The 20,102-nt window shown below is 35.2% G+C and overlaps 4 protein-coding genes across 4 annotated transcripts; 3 read left to right on the top strand and 1 right to left on the bottom strand.

The window, feature by feature from the left end:
• Window positions 1-2,557: 2,557 nt before the first annotated feature.
• Window positions 2,558-4,224, top strand: bZIP1 (bZIP transcription factor6). Its single transcript, NM_001247410.2, has 2 exons — window positions 2,558-2,596; window positions 2,986-4,224. Exon 2 carries the CDS (start codon window positions 3,375-3,377, stop codon window positions 3,807-3,809), a length of 435 nt encoding a protein of 144 aa, NP_001234339.1. The 5' UTR covers window positions 2,558-2,596; window positions 2,986-3,374; the 3' UTR covers window positions 3,810-4,224.
• A 1,188-nt stretch (window positions 4,225-5,412) lies between these two features.
• Window positions 5,413-6,101, bottom strand: LOC101268314 (calvin cycle protein CP12-1, chloroplastic). Its single transcript, XM_004229345.5, has one exon. The coding sequence runs from the start codon at window positions 5,949-5,951 to the stop codon at window positions 5,577-5,579; it is 375 nt and encodes a 124-aa protein (XP_004229393.1). The 5' UTR covers window positions 5,952-6,101; the 3' UTR covers window positions 5,413-5,576.
• Window positions 6,102-7,556: 1,455 nt separating this feature from the next.
• On the top strand, window positions 7,557-8,638 carry LOC101268610 (uncharacterized). The gene is made up of 2 exons (XM_004229510.5): window positions 7,557-7,712; window positions 7,912-8,638. Exons 1-2 carry the CDS (start codon window positions 7,661-7,663, stop codon window positions 8,514-8,516), a joined length of 657 nt encoding a protein of 218 aa, XP_004229558.1. The 5' UTR covers window positions 7,557-7,660; the 3' UTR covers window positions 8,517-8,638.
• A 551-nt stretch (window positions 8,639-9,189) lies between these two features.
• Window positions 9,190-19,671, top strand: LOC101267841 (probable glutamyl endopeptidase, chloroplastic). The gene is made up of 15 exons (XM_004229344.5): window positions 9,190-9,848; window positions 11,167-11,386; window positions 11,674-11,784; window positions 11,912-11,957; window positions 12,152-12,261; window positions 12,357-12,860; window positions 13,527-13,655; window positions 14,414-14,713; window positions 14,789-15,247; window positions 15,367-15,432; window positions 17,498-17,558; window positions 17,642-17,791; window positions 17,917-18,054; window positions 18,280-18,584; window positions 19,330-19,671. Coding segments are annotated over exons 1-15 (2,934 nt in total). The 5' UTR covers window positions 9,190-9,514; the 3' UTR covers window positions 19,331-19,671.
• Window positions 19,672-20,102: the final 431 nt, after the last annotated feature.

Below are 20,102 nucleotides of genomic sequence, written 5' to 3'. Positions count from 1 at the left end.
TATGCTATAACAAAGTTTGCATAATTACTCTCCATAGCAAACATAGAAACTGTATAATTCGCTATACATATACAGTTGAAGCTAATTGTATAAAACAAAATGTATATAACAAGAAAGAGAAAGACACTTGGGCAGAGACTATATAAAAACGAAGTGTATAAAACGATTCGTATTATTATAAGTGTATAGAGCGATTATATTCAATTTGAATTTGTAGAGAAAGACAAAAGAGACTTGACAAGGAATATACAATTGAATCGAATTGTATAAAACGAGAAAGAGAGAAATTAGATACAATTTGAAAATTGTATAAAACGAGAAAGAGAGAAAGGCAAAAGAAACTGGGCAGGGGAGTAATTTTATTGTATAATTATAAGTGTATAGGACGAAAATATATGTACTTGCATGTGTATATACAATTTTCTCACGCTTTATACAAATAGAAACGCAATTTATACATTTCGCTTCTGTTTGTATAAGTGAGAAAGGCGAGGGTGGCGAGCGAGATTTGGGAGAGTGGCGAGCGAGATCTGGAAGAGGGGAGAGAGGGGAACAAAAATATATGTATTTATATAATTTTCTCTGCTTTATACAATTAGAAATAATTTTTATACACTTGTGTTTGTATAAAAAATGAGGAAGCGAGCGAGATACTGGAGGAGAGTGGCGAGCGAGATATTTAGGAGAGAGGCGCTTGATAATTTTTTGCAAACGTTTGCTATGGAGCACAATTAAATCAAACCCTAGATACTCCATTTATTTTAGGTTATTGGTTTGCTATTATATACAATTTTCCCTTTATAAAACTTATCAAATATTGAGTTGACAAGATCGCAAGCCCAATGACCTTTCATACCATTTTGATAATAAAAATTGTCTTTACATTTTGAAGGACTATTTGAAGAACTCATAGTGTTCTTCCTTTTATAATTACCACACCGATGACTATTATAATTCCGTCATTTCACACCCTTTTTTCATATCATTAATCATTTGTCATCTTTCAGACTAATTAATTACTGCTACCACATTCATACGATAGAATGGAGCAAGTCAGCATCAGATTTCAAAGTTATCATATGTTGTTACCACATTATTTTCAAGGAATGGAGCAGGTTCAATATGACGAATTTCAAGGCTTTTCATCAAAATCTTAGTCATCATTATTTCATCACTATGGTGCATTGACTCAAACTCAATGTCTTATCCATACAAGGCACGTTAGGCCAAATTCCAAGGGACTTGAATCCAATCCTTATCATCCTGGTGCATCAAAACTCATATTGATGTCTTACCCTCTTGGTGCGATAAAACTTGAATCTACCGTCTTACCGTCAAATATTTTTCTTATTTATTATGTCATCTGGACTTTAACCACATATCTACCCTTTTGGTGCGGTGGGGCTTGAACCCATCGTCTTACCCTTAACAAACGGTATAATAGACCAAAGTGAAACATGACTCACCCTTTGAGTCTTTCAAAACAATCAAAATAATATTCAAACTCATGCTATTAAAATTTTATACCTTCTTCTATTTAAGAAATTTTGTATAGCATATCATATTCAACCAATAGTAGTATATGTCTTCGGTTCCTGATAATTGTTAGTAACTGAATACTGTTTTATTCTAAATCATGAAAATATTTTAGAAAATACAAACCTGATTTTATGCATATAATACCTTGATTCTCATAACGAGATCAACCAAAACATGAGTTAAAGAAAAACTAAAACTCAATCTTAATTGGCTAGAGACTCATGCTAATACCGTGTTATAAAATCAAGCTATAAGAATATAATCATAAAGAGAAGAAGACAAGAGAAGTAGATAGAAGAAGATGATTTTTCTTCTTATTTAAGTGTATATTACAATGGTGAATGATATCTCTATTTATAGGTAGAGAAATCAATCAAAAGATCACCATGTTTAATGTCACATTAATAGATACATTTCTATCTCGAAAAGGTTCATATCACCTTTGGAATACATATCTATAATAAGGATAAACTTATGATAAGTTTAATGGACAATTCACTTAATTCAATGTATTTATAACTGTTATAATGACTAATAGTGAAGATTATACTTGAATAAAATGATCAATTGTGATGCTACAATTGATTGGTTGTTGAAAATCAATAGTGATAATTGATAATGCTAGAACTATTAAAATAATTATGAATGAAACTGATATTAAAATTTTGATCATTTGTACTTCTCAAGATTCATTAAGTTATTGTAACATTAAAATAATTTTATTTCAGTTGAGAAATAATTTAAAAAAGAAAATGTGATGGTCAATAAAATAAAAAAGTATCGCCCACAGAAAAGAGAAGATCCGTGGAAGATTCTTTTGTCTTTGAGGATATACCGACGAGACAATTTTTGCTTTTGCTTAGCTGTCATCAATAATTTTTCAATTTACACGCCAACCACCTTCCTGATTACGTCAATCGCACTAACTTTTGCTTTATAAAATATTACAAATATATGCTTATATTTACCAAAATACCTACCTCCTCTTCCTATATAAACCCTCTTTCTCCTAACATTTAAACCTTCTTTCGCCTACCCTTGGTTCCTCATTTGATAGGTATGTCTATTATTTTCCTCTCTATTTTATCTTTTTTTTTTTTTTGCTCTGAGTGTTAGGTTTTGCTTGTATGTGGATTGTTAATTTGATGATGAATTGGGTTGGCTTTGGGGTTATTTGGTAGACGGATTAAATTATCTCGAGATTATAATCATAGAATTATATTTCCGGCCTAATTTATACTTCCGACAGCTTAGCCAAGACCTTTAGGTTTTTTGTGTGGAATTAGTTTAATTATGAGTAATCCTGAATTTATTTTGACATTAGACATAGAGGTGATCGAGGATCTTAATTTAATTGTGATTGTGTTGGGTTAATTGATTTTTATACAATGGATTGTTGAATTTGTTTTTTTTTTAATACGTTAGGTGCTGTTTTGCTTTTTGCAGATTGATTTGCGTTTGTTTGCTGAAGGCACTGTTTGGATTTGGATTTGGATTTACACAACAACCATTGAATTTTTACTAATTTGATATATTCGATTATTGTTTCATTGATTGAGGTTTGATAAATAGTTTCTCTATGTTAGTTTCAAATTATTCATGATCCACATGCGTCGAGTTCGCATTATGCACTCTTTCTCCGTTGTCTTCCTGTACTGGTTCTATGTGTTTTCATGAATTAGCCCACCTCAAACCCTTGAACCCTCCTCCTGTTTGATTTAGAAATTAGAAGTACCAAATTCAGAAACCGAACGAGAAAAAAGTAGTTACCTCTCCTTTTTTGAATCCCTATTTTTATCGAACAAACTTCCCCATTGAATAAACAACACAAAGACATGGCTTCGACTCAGCAACCAGCTAGTTCGGGTTCTGATGGCCAGCGATATGCTACTAATGATGAGAGAAAACGAAAGAGAATGGAGTCTAACCGTGAATCTGCAAGGCGGTCACGGAAGAGGAAGCAGCAGCATTTGGAGGAGTTGATGAGCCAATTGACACAGCTGCAGAATCAGAGCACTATCTGGCGTGAGAAGATTGAATCTGTTGGAAGAAACTTCCACACCCTTGATGCGGAGAACAATGTCTTGAGGGCTCAAATGGCTGAACTGACTGAACGCTTAGATTCTCTGAATTCCCTCACTCGTTTTTGGGCTGATGCTAATGGACTTGCTGTCGACATCCCTGAAATTCCAGACACTTTGCTTGAGCCTTGGCAGCTCCCTTGCCCAATTCAACCCATTACTGCCTCTGCTGACATGTTTCAGTTTTGAGCACAACCTGTGTGTATGATTGGACTACCATGATCCTAGCTCTCGGGTTCTTGCTTAACAGGTGCTCCTTGTATCCTCTTCGATTCAATTACATGCAACAGCTGCAGCGAAAGACAACCTTGTTACTATTTCCCGAAGTTCTCCTTTATGCAGTCACTGCATTTTGTTTATTTGCAATGTGAGTTAGTAGCTTTTCTTGTGCTCTCTTTGTGTCAGTTTATGACTATAGATTCTCTATGTAATATTTAGCTTCATGGATTAGCAGTTTCTAGTACTTTGTCAATGATCTTCAGTCTCTAGTTTATAAATAAAAATCTTAAGTCGTGTGAACGATATGACCCTTTTTTGTTTCTGCAAGATTGCTCTGATCATTCAACTAGTTCTGAGTAATTGTGTTTCTGCTTGGCACAATGTTTGCCACAGATTAACTTTGTTCCATATAGCTGTGTATAATTTCATGATCTTGATGATATTTGCATGTCAAAATACACAATTGCCAACATGTATCTTCTGTTTCTTCAAGAAATAGGTTTGCCATTTCAGTACTTTGTGTGCCCTGGCCTGAGGTAAACCATCATGTTAAGTTTCATGCCAAGAAAAAATCTTTTACCATGTCAAAGATATGGCAAATATCCAATGTCTCAGTGGAGTGACTAGGCTTATCCATCATCGACTAATGAGTACGAACTGTAAATGAATACATTGAGCTAATTTTACTGTGGAAGCCTAGTGATCTTTTACTTTCACCATGGATTAGGTAGAGGGAAGTTGGAAATGTTGCGTCAAAAGGGATTTCGAGCATGAAAGTAGCTATTGAATACTATAGCTTTTGATTTGAAGTTAAAAGTAAGATGGTATTGGTTGTAAAAGCACAAAAGATGATTCTCTACCTGTGTAAGTTTTAGTGGGTAGAGTTATCCGCTTACATAATACCATTATTATTACAAAAAGCATAAAACCTAATAGTAAGTTTCCAATTTCTCGTCATCGTTTATTAGTCTCAATTACATTGATGAATGAACTAAAAGATACAACTCGTATTAGTTTTATAGTTTATTGAATATATTGATTAACTTGAATTTTCTTTTATATCTGCCATTTTTCTGATTTGTCTCGCCTAGTATCTAAAAGTGTTAAAGAATGACAAAAGTCTCACATCAGTGGTTAATGAGATGGATGGTCTCATTATAAGACTTGGATAGTTCTACTCCCTTGAGGTAGTTTTTGGGTTATGAGTTAGGTTCAAAACCTAATTTAACATTATATCTTAGGCCCTCAAAATCAAAATTGTTGACAGCACTGGACGTGAGATGGATATTAAAGAATTTTAACGAACCATCTTAGAGCCACTAGCAACTGACAAAAGATTCTGCTTCACATAAAGCAGATCAAGCCTTTTAGGCAGGGGCTGACCTAGGAGGGCCGGACTTCGGAGGATGTTTACCTGAACCCTTTTGGAAAAAAATATATTGTATATACAGAATATAATTTCTATATTTATATACACATAAATTTCGACAAAAGGTTAGCTCACTGGTCCATGACATTCAAAATCCACCCCAACATCTAAGGTTCAAATTCTGATTGTACCCCGAATAAAAATTCTGGATCTGTATCTTAAAAGAGAATATCAAAATGTTTGTATAGTATTTGAAAGAGGAAGAATCCTTTCATTACACATATGAATAGCCTAATTCATAGGATTGAAGATTCAAATTGGGAATAAAATAGAGCGGAGTGCTTAAATAACACAAAACTAGTACACTATCAATTATCATATGTACGGCACTCATCAGTCTCTGGATTTTCCTTGCAATAATTTTCCAAAACATCTTCCTGCTTCTTCTTGTCCCTTGCATGACTAGCCGCTGCACTTGCCTCTTCCACAACATCCCAAGCCGCCGCGCATTCTCCGCTAGCCGGGTTCTCATTGCACGTTTCCTCTGCCCCTTTAACACTATCAGCCACAAGGTCAGAAAGCTTGTTATCTGGTGCTGCTGAACACACAAGACCAAATTTTGTTGATGATTTTTTCCATGGATTGTTAAGGCAGGGCAACTTAAATGGCTTAAAATTGGGGGAGTTGGAATTCTTGGCCAAGAATTTTGGACTAGTGAGACTAACACCAGCAATGGTTGCCATTTTTTTGTTTTTGGTTTGTGTGTGGTGGTTACTCTGTTATGATATGTTTTACGTGTGATAAGGTTATGTATATATAAGCAGAGGATGGAATGACTAATGAGCACACATTTCTTATCATTTTTATAACCAAAGAAAGATATGCACGTATTTGAAAGATATTATTGTGGTAAAATATCTATTATAAGATCTTTATGCTACAAAAATACAAAATCTAAAGCATCAAGCTTGAAATTATTCCGTGTGTTAATTGAATTTTAGATAATGGTCCAATTTAGCCATGGATTTTTTTTTTGTTGTTCACAGAAATTCAACAATTAAGCTTAGTTAAGTTGAATATTAAGTCCTTGTTAAATCAGTCGTTTAAAATGAAGCGTGAACAAAAGGTTCAAGCACTAGACTTCAAACTTTTATCACTACTTAAAAATATCTCTGTTTTTTCATTGAAAAATATCCAAAAACGGCTATTTCCATAGATATTTTGATTGAACTGGTGAGAAAAAAATAGTAATGTTTTCATTTGGGAAAATTATGATTTAGTGAGAATTTTTTTTCTCACTCAGTGAGCTGGTTCGATGGAAAATGAGTGAGAAATTGAAAAAACATGTTATATAGCATAAATTTCTCACTTATTGACACTGACAGAATTCTTTGTTTCCAATCGTATATACATATTAATATATATTTTTAAAAATTATAGTAATAACTAAAATTTAAAATAATTATGTATAGTTAATTGCTCATTGTAATAATATGCTCAATTAAATTGATAATGTAAAAGTTTTTTTATATTGTATATAATAATTTAAATCCGAGTGGTTATAACTTAGCTCAAATTTCTGATATTTCAGCACTAAAGAGTCCAAACTTTCGAAAAATCAAAGGAGATAGATGCTTGTTTTTTTTTCTTAAAGGGCACCACACACTTGTTATTCCATGTCATTCATGAGACAAACGTACTTTATGGAAATATAAATGACAAGATCAATTCTTGTAATCACACAAAAAAAGAAAAAGGAAAAAAAAATAGTTTAAGCTGACGTTTTATCAAAATATCAATAGTTAAATGACTTTTTAAAATAATAATTCATATTTGGGTGACTTTCTAAGTTTAAATGACTTTTAGAAGTGGAGTGACTTTTTAAGAGAACTATTATGTTTAAGTGATTTTTTGTGAAAATTATTCAAAGTTGAAGAATTAATTGGGATATTATCTCTTTAACTATTGGTTAGTTTTTAGTTAACTATTTACATTACAAGAAATTTGTGAATTACATGAGAATTTTTCTGGGAATTAGTATGAAAATTTAAGTTTAATGCGATTTTCTTATTAATTCTCAGGAAAATCCCATGTAATTCACATTTTTCTTATGGAGTTAAGCGCGGGTGAAAGAAGTTGATTTAAGCATCGCTTTTGGATGTTCTTCTAAATATCCAAACCATTCTAGGATGAAACATGGAAATTCTAATTAAACATTGAAATGAATGTGCTTAATTTTGAACTCAAGTTTCCTTGGCATCTTTGCTTCCTTTACCTGAACACTTTTACTTGCATTATTCCTGACAAATGATTTATGGATATTCCTTTCTCTCTAGGAACTATATCCAATTAATTAACATCTTAAAACTGATAAATATATCCCTTCCCTGTTCCTCCTCATACACAAAATTAATTAGGTCCTTGAGTTTTGAGACAAGAAATTTTTGCAAATATGAGGGCACAGTTGCTCTCTTTGGCAACAATTTTGGTTCTAAGTTTCATAGGTAATATATATCTACGTACAATCGCCTCCTAATTAAAGAATTCAAATTCATATAGTCAACTCCTACTTGTTTGGAACTGAGACGTAATTACTGTTGTTAACATAATCTTGTCAAAAAAATTTCCTCTTGGTATTTATCTTTATATTCTTGTGAGTTTGATTATCAGCAAATATGTTGTGATCATGTTTGTCTTCTGCAGCTGAAAAATGTAGACAGTTAGTCGGAGAAGAATCAGCTTCGAGAAGCAGAACAGAACGATTCACATTCATAAACTGCTTCGACATGAGTTATGGAACCATAGGCTGCGTACTCAAGGAATTGGTGAAGATTTACTTACACTACATTAGAGCAACTCATGTGCACAAGGTTAGAAATGAAGCAACTAAAGAAGCAGTTCAAGAAAGCCTGTCTAGAGGACTAAGTCTTGAAGATGCAGTGAAAACAGGGCAACAAGTTGGAAATGCTGTGGCAAAAAGGGCATCTTTACAAGCAAAACATATCATGGGGCCAATGGTGTCATCAGGATGGGACTTTTTTGAGACTATATATGTTGGTGGTACATTGTATGAGGCAGTGATTAGAAGTGTTGGCACATTGATGGGGTCATATATTGGAGGAATTATTGGGGAAGGGAAAAATAGATGGTTGGGTTTTCTTATGGGAAGCCAATTTGGTAGTTGGATTGGTGGGAGGTTGGGTCTAATATTGTATGATGTGGGAAATGGGCTGCAGTTTCTACTTCAACTCACTAAGACTAATAAGAGCGATGGAGAAAGTAATTCACTCTTGTTGATTTCTAGTTAGTGAAAGAAAGAAAGAACTTCCCTATGTAAATCTTAATATTCCTTCATTATGTCAAGGTTTAAGCTTGTTGTAAATTCATTACTTATCACTATTTCTAAAAAAAATTTGGAAACTTACCTAAATTTCATTAGCTTTTAGGAGCTAGTCACTTATACCTTGCAGTATTATTATGTATCTTACCAGATTTTGATGCTTTCACATACATGTATCTCAAGATATATTAGAGTCATAATTAGGTGTAATTTGTTTTAGGTACACTGTATCCAAGTGAAATTGCATGTATTAGAGATATATAACAAATCTCGCCCGTCTCCATCCCATCTCGCCATCACTCTCTTATGTGTTTGATATTCTAAATACATGTGAATAACACCAGATACATACAAATACATGTATTTAGTGTGATTCGCATGTATCTATGATACATAACAAATCTCCCTCGCCTCTTTTTATTTTAGTGTATCTGATAGAAAAATACATTTATCTACGTGTATTTTCCTTAATATATGATAGAAATAAGATACGCAATATTCTGAAAGCATAGATAATCACAATATATATACTAGTGTAGTATGTCTAATTAGGTAGTTTCTCCTTTAAAAATCATGTTACATTGAAAAATCATAAATGAGAACTCACACTTATTAGACAATAGATTTTTACTGATATCACTAGACAATAAGCATTGAACTCTTGTTTGAACTCTTATCTCCTCTCGATAGAGTTATAGACTTATAGCCATGGTAATAGTCTATAATGGCTAACATTTTTTGTTTTTTTACAATATAAAGGAATCTTGACTAACATCACAAGATAGTGATAAAAGAATTCGAATTTCAAGAGTACTTTTTTTTTCTTTTTAATTTTGAGTATTTTCCACTCCCACAAAAAAAAAATATCTTGACAAATCAGGGGGCATCTCATGCCTTGTTGAATAAAAAAGAAAAAAAAAACATTTACTTTGGAATCTGTCGAATGGATTTGATTGAATAATTGAAATGTATGAAGCGGTCGCCATGAGCCTTCCCAAAGTCTATCATCGTTTCTCTTTACTCTCTCTACACTCTACTACTTCTCCCATTCTTCCCAAAACCCTCTTCTTCTCATCGTATTCTCTCCGTCTCGCCGTCAAACGCCTCCATTCGCCGCCGTTGCTCCGTCCGCAATCTAGAAGATTCGTCGCCGGTAAGCGATTCCAGGCGAAATCCACTATGGCTTCCTCTAGATTTCACCATCTTGTCCCCGTCAACGCCCTTACTGCGGAGGACGGCGGAAATGGCACTGGCTCTAATGGCGCTGCTGATGCTACTGCTTCTGTTGCTTATGATGACGGTACTTTGGACTAACTCCTCTTTTTTTCCTTAGTTCTGTGAGTTAAAAATTAATTCGTGATACTAACTACTTCGTCTAAGCTAGTTATCTGTTTATAGATAAGTATTTGATTTAGAGAACTATCACTTTGTCTTGAAATATAATTTTTATTGGAATGAAATGGAGCCTGAATGATCTGTTAGTAAATGATGTATTTTATTCTTCCGATGATAGATTAGGGCTAAGTCCTTTATTTGATGGATATTAGGAGGAGCTTTGATGAATAAAAGGAGAAGAGTTGGTAGATTTCTCGAAGGTGATGTCAATGAATCATGTTAGTAAAAAATGGGTTAAGTAAGAGAACCGCTGGAGTACCAGTATTTAGCTGTTTAGTTGATAGATTGGAGGTTAAGTAGTTGTTTTCTTTAGAATAGAAATTCATAATTTTTTTTAGAGAAGTGTGGGATTTACGGTTTGTCTAGTTTGTTATAAAAACCAGTTCTCTTTTGTTGGAATGGAAAGGATCTGATTGAGAGGAATCAACGGAAGGGGATTTGTGTAACCAATTTAACTGGTTTGGATTGTGAATTGAATGATTTATATCAACCACTTAACTCTTGAAGAATTTTATGGGATTTGGGTCTGGTACTCTTTGATTTTCATTCCTGTAAGTTGTTAGCATCTAAAAGTTCTTTGGATGTGCTACTGAAGAAAAATGATTTCCTTACATGCTAAAATGAGAAACATAGAGAAAGGAGAATCTTCGCCAAAGTACATATGCACTTATTCCAGATCTTAGGCCGTAAGGCAACTCGCATTTAAACAAACTCCTTAGTATGAAATGAGGTGCTTTTTGTTCTTCATCTCTGAGGCAATTTAAGTTCCTATTGAAGTAACATAGCTAAAGCCTCCTTCGGAGGATTTTATAAGCTGGAAAGCTTTGAATCATGGATTAAAATTATCCTCACTGTTTTAGTGCTTGAAGACAATAATAGAGTCCTTCGCTTTTCTCCATGCCCATCCGTTAAAGCCTCTTCCTTTGCTTCATGTATTTTCTCCCCTATCACTGCAGAAGCTTTATGTTTACATATGGGTATCTTCCTTCTGTAGATTAAATTGGATAGGATAATTTTTTTTTTTTGGGTAGGGTGGAGTGGGATGGGGTGTGTGGTAGTGTATATTTCATAAGTTCATTTATTTTCCCATTCTATTCATTGCCCTGGTTTCCATGTTTAGAGACTCTTTTAACTCCTTTTTTTTTTTTAACTTTCTTTGAATAGAATTAGCATAGCTCACAAATGGTGATTAAATCTTCTTGTTTTCTCATTAACTTTACCAGATGTAGAATCAGCATCAGCCACGGGATATCGTCTTCCTCCGTTTGAGATTAGAGATATTGTTGATGCTCCACCACTTCCAGCACTGTCATTCTCTCCATTAAGGGATAAAATACTGTTTCTTAAGCGGAGATCCTTGCCACCTTTGTCAGATTTAGCAAGACCGGAGGAGAAGCTTGCTGGAATCCGCATTGACGGGAAATGTAACTCCAGGAGTCGCATGTGAGTAATGATGAAGCTTCTCATGATCTTTCCTTCAAGCACGCAAGTGCTGGAGACGCTATGTTAGGTTATTTTATTTCTCCTAGCTGTATATTTGGTGTCTCTTACGTTCTTTACATAGATTAAGGTCTTCTTGCTTGTATAGGTCGTCTTCCTTTTTTTCAAAAAAATCTTAGAAAGAAGTGTTTTCTTGTTTGAAAAATAGTAAGATTGATGCCTTGATGGTGGTAGTACTTCAATCGTCAATAAGCAGCACCTGTGAAGGATCTTATGATGTTCTTTCTCAGGTCTTTCTATACTGGCATAGCCATCCATCAGTTAATGGAAGATGGTAGCCTAGGACCGGAAAAAGAGATCCAGGGTCTCCCCAAAGGTGCTAAAATTAATTTTGTGATGTGGTAATCTCTTTTCCTTGCATATTTTCCTTTATATAGATGTATTCTTCATATAGAGACCTAATTTACCTGTATATTTGGATCAATTATTATGATTTCTCTTCATCTGATTGTTTATTCGTTTATGAAGGTCAAACAATGGTCAGCATTTAGCCTTCAGTGTCCGCCTTGATGAGGTATTTTGATATATATGCAAAGCGTGTCTATGTGTATGTCTATAAAACATGTATGTTGATGTTTTGGGAAACTTAATTGTAGATTATCCTTTAGCTGTTTCACTTTGTATAATTCTGACATTTTTATGCCTAATTTCACACAAGGTCCTTGTCGTTTGTCACAAGGTAGATCTGATTTTTGATTGTTGTATCAGGATGATGGCAGCAGCAGCAAACTGAGAGTATGGGTTGCTAATGTGGATACTGGGAAAGCCAGACCTCTTTTCGAGTCACCAGATGTATATGTAAATGCTGTTTTTGACAAGTATGTCATTTTCCAATCTATCATTAAGAGGAAAGTTTGCTCATTCCATGATACTATCACCCCTGTACTGACAACTCTGTTTCTGTTATTATCAGCTTTGTTTGGGTGAATGACTCAACTCTTTTGGTATGTACCATCCCGTTATCTCGTGGAGATCCACCAAGGAAACCTTTGGTCCCCTCTGGCCCCAAGATTCAATCTAATGAGCAAAAGAATGTTATTCAAGCTAGAACCTATCAGGATCTGCTCAAAGATGAATATGATGAAGATCTGTTTGAGTATTATGCTACCACACAACTGGTTTTGGCTTCTTTAGATGGGGAAATGAAGCCCTTTGGTCCACCAGCTATATACACTTCAATGGACCCTTCCCCAGACCAAACATACATTTTGATCTCCTCAACTCACAAGCCGTTTTCATTTGTTGTACCATGCGGAAGGTTTCCCAAAAAGGTTGAACTGTGGAAAGCCAATGGAGAATTTGTGAGAGAACTTTGTGATTTACCCCTTGCCGAAGATATTCCTATTGCATTCAATAGTGTGAGGAAAGGGATGCGATCAATCAATTGGAGAGCAGATAAGCCGTCGACTCTCTATTGGTATGCATACAAAAATCTATTATAGTAATTTTTCTTTTGACTGAAAATCCACTTGGAGCCAATTGTTGTTCTTTTTGAAATTAACTTGGAGCCAACCATTTTGACCAACCACAATCTTTGATACTTGGGGATTTTTGGCCCGCTCCTCTACTCAAATGCTGAACTTAGTACCTTTGCCTGGGGTTGAACTTGTGATCTAACCTTTTCCAGTTTAGCTAACTCCTGAAGGCACTTGTTACCAAACCCTGCCTCGTTTCCCTGGTTTTGGGTGAAGTGGGGTTGAATAACAGTCTTATTACTTGTCCAGATTTTGTAATTGATTTTTAACTTCATATTATAGGCTTGTGATTCCTCAGACCATAAAAACACACACAATATGTCTATATATTTTATTTTTGATGGAAATAAGCATAAAGGAAATATGGAATGATTACAGGTATATAAAGAAGGGATAAGAAAGGTAGGTGTTCTCTCATGTGAATGGCTTGTTTCTTTTATCCACTAATATCTCAAATGCTAATACTAATCTAGTACTTATTACCCCCCTTTGAAGTGGCAATTTGTAGTTGCACATTGAATTGTGGAATTGTCTGTATCATCGTTTATTTGATGCTTTATTGTTGGTATTGTCGCTAATTTGATGTGTTTCTCCTGAAACTGTTTCAGGGTTGAGACACAAGATGGCGGTGATGCAAAAGTTGACGTTTCTCCACGTGACATAGTCTATACACAATCTCCTGCACCACATGACAATGAACAACCTAAAATTTTACATAAACTGGACCTTCGTTATGGGTATGTACAAACTTGTACTGTCGTGTTTTGTAATATTGTTGCTCAACAAATGTGATTTAGACATGTGGAATTCATATGTGTGTTGAAACTTCTTTTTCATTTATTTATTTTTGATACATACGTGAAGATGATTAATATTTTTTGGTAGGAAGATATTAATTGTGGTGTATTAGATTTGCAAATTGTACTTTGCATTAGAGTATGAAAAATCATCAATGGTTCAGCTTTTTTGATGCCACTATGCCAATTGAAGTATTTGGCCAACTACATTTTAATTGATTCCCGCTTTCTGATAACATTTATTGTAATGCTACTCAGAAGCAGTTGAATTTTCAATTTATATTGGTGGAAGGGTGCAATAACATAATTTAAAATCCTTAGAACATACCATTTAAAAAAAACATATTTCAAAGTCCTCAAGTGAACTTTTACTTGGTAAAAAAACCATATTTGACTTGAGTTTCCATTTTTAAAAAGAATAGATAACTTTTCCTTTTTCATTTTGCAAAATAATTGGATATAAACTTCATTAGTGATACTTGAAAGCATGTATTACTTGTTATATAGTGTTGTATAAGAATAGATGCTCCTTGGTAGTATTGCTATCAATGACTCCCTTTACAAGAAACAGGTGTGATTTTTCCTCTATATTTTGACAAGGGGATTCACTTGTCAAGTAAACAACCGAGAATTATAAACAAAGATTATTGTCCAATTAATTATGCTGTTCTTATATTGGGATCTTCCTACACATACAGAGGGATTTCCTGGTGTGATGATACACTTGCATTGGTTTACGAATCGTGGTACAAAACAAGGAAGGTGAGGACATGGGTTATATCTCCCGGATCAGAGGATGTAAATCCCCGGATACTATTTGATCGATCATCAGAAGATGTGTATTCTGATCCTGGTTCTCCCATGTCTCGGAGAACTCCTGCTGGAACATATGTTATTGCGAAGGTGAAGAAGGAAGATGATGGGGACACTTACATATTGTTAAATGGAAGTGGCGCTACCCCAGAAGGCAACATTCCGTTTCTCGATTTGTTTGACATGTAGGTTTGGTGGTATATGCTTGTTTCCATATTTTTCATTTGCAAAAGAAAATGACCTGACATGAATTATTTCAGAAATACAGGGAGTAAGGAACGAATATGGCAGAGTGACAAGGAAAAATATTTTGAGACTGTTGTTGCTTTGATGTCTGATCAGAAGGAAGGAGAGTTGTCAATAAATGAGTTGAAGATACTCACTTCTAAAGAATCCAAAACTGAAAACACTCAGTACTACCTTTTGAGCTGGCCTGAGAAAAGAGCATGTCAGATTACAAACTTCCCTCATCCTTACCCACAGTTGGAATCGTTGCAAAAAGAAATGATCAGATATCAGCGGAAAGATGGAGTTCAACTTACTGCGACCCTATATCTTCCACCAGGTTATGATCCCTCAAGAGATGGACCCCTTCCATGCCTTGTTTGGTCATACCCTGGAGAATTTAAGAGTAAAGAGGCAGCTAGCCAAGTTCGAGGTTCCCCTAATGAGTTTGCTGGAATTGGGCCAACATCCCCCCTCCTATGGTTAGCAAGGAGGTGTGTCTCTGTTCTCGGTATTATCCATATTACTTTTGTTTGTTATATCTGTTATTTTGCTTGTGTGGTTGTATTAATCTTTTTTGGGGATCTGTTTGGTTTGAAACCATAAATTTCAGGTTTGCTGTCTTGTCAGGGCCGACAATCCCAATTATTGGAGAGGGTGATGAAGAGGCCAATGACAGGTAAATTCGACAGATCTTCCATCATGTATATAAGCCATATTTTGTCCAGGCAAATTTTGGAAATTATGCCATAATGTTTGTGTGTTCTAGCTACCCCCAAACAAAAAAGATGTTGTCTTTCAGGCCTTTCAACCAACGATATTTGATACAACCCTGGAGTTGCTAAAAGCTCAAAGCATTTTCTTGTAAATTGCTCGTGGATTAAATTTGGAGAGTCGGAGACCAAACAAACAATAATGGCACTGGGGAATTGAGATAATGAAGTCCATCTGGCTCACACCCTTCACCAATGATCCTTCCGTACTAAGGTCTTGTATTACAAACAAGTCACTAAAGAATGAGATGAAACAGTGTAAAGTCTTAGCTAAATGACTGATTAACAGAAGGCTGAAAGGATCAATGACAAAAAGAACATTATTCAGAGTCAAAGAAGGTAAAGGATTGACTTGATCGAACCCATAGAGCCATTAGCTAACATAATAGTTGAAAAGACCGAGGAGAATAAGATGTATCAGGAAATGTATATTTCTTGCTAGAAATGTCGTCAGAAGCGTGACTCCGTGATCTAAGGAAGAAGTGTTGTGGATTGTGAGATACAAGCAACAGGATTATCTGTCTGAGCAACAAAAGCTATTGGTGGAAATGTCTGCTTATTTGCTTGATACTGAAGATGGTCATTGTATTCTTCCTTATATATAGAGAACATCTGATGGTTAGATTACGATTGGATTCAGTCTGAGCAACATGAGCATTTTTTGGTTTATCGTGGAAAGATGAATTGTCTCTCTGGGGAGTGCACGGAATCTGATGATCCCGAATAAGGAGGCGAGGTGATCTGGAAAATAGAACTCACCAGAAAGTGGTGACAACAGTGCCCACGCTTAGGCGTGTGTGCAGATCTTGTCAGAAAGTGCATTGGTCTGATTGATGTAGGAGGTGCGTGGAAGGTCAGACGGTGACGGAGCTTGCTAGGGTTTGCTCTGTTCTTCCGCTTCTCGTGGTGATGTTGGTTTGGTTGCAACACCTGGGGAAATGGATCTCATCAGACAGCCAAGAAAAGTTGCCTTACATTTTTTCCGAGTTTAGAACTTTCTCTTCCTATGTTATTGACCTTAACCAGGCTCTAATATCATGTGAAGCGGATGAAAAATGAGAGGAACTCGGTTTGATTATTCCCTCGAGCTATGGGGTTTAAATAACTATGTTTGTCTAAAAAGGAAAGAAAATCAATACAAAACAATACCCAAGTATAGTGGGAGTAAATTAAGTTACCTACTATATTTACATATCTTCTAGAATATATTCACAAGGATTCTAACACTGGTTTTGACAGTTCATCTGGTAAAATTTACAGTACAATGAGCATTCAGAAGTGAAATCCTGATCTCCTTGGTTCTTCCGTTCTTTTCAATTGCTATTGGATAATGATGTGATTAACTACTGTCTGTCATTTTAGATTTCCTTTCTCTTGCATGTTTTTCTTTCAGTTGCATCTTGATAAGTTACTCCTGTATTTTGAGCCGATCGGTGCTTTAGTCTTTTTTATGAAATGAGTTGAACTTCATAGTGCTTGCTGAAAGTTTGATCTTTATATTGTTCTTATGAATCAGAGCCTGTGTTTTGTTTCTAGATGGTTAAGCACCATAAGCTAATTTACTAAAAATTGGTCCCTCTGAAAGTTGTTTGTTGGACTTCTCCATCACTTAATTCTTCTCAAAAAACTTCACTTTTGTATGAGTATCATGCTGAATACCATGTTGTGTGTACCTATTCTACTGAAGTTTTCCTCCATAAAATTTTAAGCTTGTGTGGTTACTGACTAGAGATGAAGCATTATTACACCCTTATACTCTCTTTTTTGCTTTTGTTTGGGGTGGGGAACAGAGGGTGTCTTGGGATGTTGAGTGGACTTGCTTCCTCTACTCCTCCTTGTAGACTATTGATGTTCCGGAGCTAATTTTAAGGATAATCTATGTCTTCATCTTGTGCTGAAGCGAATTCTTTTACTTTTCCACCTTCGACTTGGAGATTTGGGTGTTTATTGAATAAATGATGGCTTAACCAGGTACATAGAACAACTTGTTGCAAGCGCTGAGGCTGCAGTGGAAGAAGTTGTACGCCGTGGAGTAAGTTTTTCTTCTTCTCGCTGAACATACATTGCATGGAACGTAGAAATTATGGCTGAGTTTTCTGGTGCTTTGTTTTTTAGGTGGCTGATCCAAAAAAAATTGCTGTTGGTGGTCACTCCTATGGGGCATTCATGACAGCAAACCTCCTTGCCCATGCACCTCATCTTTTCTGTTGTGGAATTGCTCGTTCTGGTGCTTATAACAGAACACTAACACCTTTTGGGTTCCAGGTAGTCCTCCCCAGTCATGTGTATGACCAACCAGTCTAAAGTCCTTATGAATTGATGTTTCTCTGTGCATTCTAGGAGGATTTAGTTCATTCAGTCGCATTGCTAAGAACTTTTTTTTTTCCCAGAATGAGGAGAGAACACTTTGGGAGGCGACCAGTACTTATGTTGAGATGAGCCCTTTTATGTCAGCCAATAAGATTAAAAAGCCTATATTGCTTATCCATGGGGAGGAGGACAACAATCCAGGAACATTGACGATGCAGGTAAAATGATGGTCCTCTTATTCTTATTTCAGTATCACGTTTTAAGATAGCCATATCTTCCTTGAATATTTCCCGTCAACTAACATAAGCAACACAGTAGCAGATGTTCTTGGTTTACTCTGTACATTTTCTGGTTCTTCCAAGATTTATTGAATCAGTTTGCTAGCTTTGACTTCAATATTCTTGATCCTTAACCCCCTTTTTCTTTTTGCATAAAATATACAGTCAGATCGTTTCTTCAATGCACTGAAAGGCCATGGTGCACTTTGTCGCCTTGTAATTCTACCATATGAGAGTCATGGTTATGGAGCACGGGAGAGTATAATGCATACACTCTGGGAGACTGATAGGTGGCTCCAAAAGCATTGCGTCTATTCTTCAAATGTCAAGGCAGATGGTAGCGTGTGCAAGGATAATGCAGAAGGCACAGTAGATTCACAAAGCAAAGCTGTTGGTGCTGCTGGAGGTGTTCAAGAGCTTGCCAATTTGGATGATGACCAATTTCACTCTATCAGAAGGTCTTTATTGTGGTAAATTCCTATTACAAAAAGTTCTTATATCAAGAAGTTGTTCTTCTGTCATGGAAGTCAAGTTGATTGATTGTTTGCTTGAATAAAGTTTAATGTCTGGATTCGATTCCCCACAGCTCATGTGGAACATTTCTATCCAAAGTTGCGTGCTTTGTGTTTCTCATTTTATTCATATCATCCAAGCTAATTAACACCAAACTTGAACTACTCTTCTCTGCACTTTATCGTTCCATAATGGCAATTCACACATAGTTTTGTTATTCCTTATCATTGTGATAGTCATAGACCTTTATCCTTGAACACCTTGAGTAGATCTATATTCAAATAGGTAATATGTTTGTTTGTAGTTGGGAACCTCCTCAAATTCATTGGGTCCATGTTCAGTACAGAGAGTGATGCCTTGCTTTCTGCTTTAAAGATGCAAGGTGTTGACTGGTTTGAAGTATAGGAAAGGAAAGCAATAATGCCGTTTGTTAATTTTGTAGATGTACATATAGATGTGTGCTTTCGTTTATGTGAAAAGAATGCACATAATTTACAAATGCTGCCTCCTTATTTTTCCTAACATTCTTAGCAACTTACCATTAGATCCTCTCAAATACCTCTCTTTTCCTTTTTCCAAGTTGTCCTAATGCAAGTGCGTTGAATGGCCAAAACACTATTTCTAGTTACCTATATTCATACAAATTTATATTCTTGTTCCTCTCTTTTCTCATATTGCCCATATTTGTTTCTTGACCTGTAGATTTTGAAGGTGACAAGCTAAGTTACCTTGGAGATGAAGCCAGGCGTCCCCAATTAGGTACATATGCTGACGACATATACAACAATTCTATTCAACGAATAAGAACCCTTATAAAGGAGTGCAGGTTGTGTATTTTCATAAAACGTTGTGCTTCTTTAATGTCATGGGTGTAATAGAGCGCTCTGCTTTGCGCGATTACATTTTGGAAGCGTAAAGCTATTGTTCATTAATTAGACGGGGAAGTTCATATTGGATATGCTAAACATCTTTGTACTCTGTACAACGATTAGAAATTGTTGATTCAGCAGTCAACTGTATTGCTAGGTTATGATTTTTGTGCAACTTTTTATGTTGTGCTCTTATTTGGTCCTACTTGGACATTTACCTCTGGGAGATTTAATAACTTAATGGTAAAATAAAAGGAAATAGTGGAAGTGTGAATTAAAGAGGTAGTAGAGGAAAAGAGACGAATAAAAAATACCCGATGGAAATTTAACATATTTCTTGTTGAGTTATCCTTTAAACTCTCCAAAACCAACTACTTTCAAGAATACACTGAAATGGTGCTAGTTATATGCACTTTCAAGATAGTTTTGAGGGACAATTGGATATTCACTCCGTTCCATATTAACTTTAAGCTTTTAAGTCCTTTTTCGTTTTTTAATTACTTTTAAGTTTTTAATCTTCAACACTATTTTTAAAGTATTCTTTCAATTTTATCCTTTAGAAATAGCTATTATAATTAATATTTAGTTATTTTTTACAATTAAAAG

The sequence above is a fragment of the Solanum lycopersicum genome, chromosome 1 (assembly GCF_036512215.1).
Source record: "Solanum lycopersicum chromosome 1, SLM_r2.1".
In the NCBI taxonomy this organism is placed as follows: Eukaryota; Viridiplantae; Streptophyta; class Magnoliopsida; order Solanales; family Solanaceae; genus Solanum; species Solanum lycopersicum.
This window is presented reverse-complemented; position numbering and strand designations above follow the sequence as displayed.

What these genes read in the sequence shown, in the direction of transcription:
- bZIP1 (NM_001247410.2), top strand. Translation starts at nt 3,375, where the DNA reads ATGGCTTCGACTCAGCAACCAGCTAGTTCGGGTTCTGATGGCCAGCGA.
- LOC101268314 (XM_004229345.5), bottom strand. Translation starts at nt 5,951, where the DNA reads ATGGCAACCATTGCTGGTGTTAGTCTCACTAGTCCAAAATTCTTGGCC.
- LOC101268610 (XM_004229510.5), top strand. Translation starts at nt 7,661, where the DNA reads ATGAGGGCACAGTTGCTCTCTTTGGCAACAATTTTGGTTCTAAGTTTC. An exon ending in TTTGGTTCTAAGTTTCATAG is followed by an intron (nt 7,713 to 7,911) that starts GTAATATATATC and finishes TGTCTTCTGCAG; the next exon opens with CTGAAAAATGTAGACAGTTA.
- LOC101267841 (XM_004229344.5), top strand. Translation starts at nt 9,515, where the DNA reads ATGTATGAAGCGGTCGCCATGAGCCTTCCCAAAGTCTATCATCGTTTC. An exon ending in TTTCTCGATTTGTTTGACAT is followed by an intron (nt 14,714 to 14,788) that starts GTAGGTTTGGTG and finishes GAATTATTTCAG; the next exon opens with AAATACAGGGAGTAAGGAAC. An exon ending in AAGAAGTTGTACGCCGTGGA is followed by an intron (nt 17,559 to 17,641) that starts GTAAGTTTTTCT and finishes TTTGTTTTTTAG; the next exon opens with GTGGCTGATCCAAAAAAAAT.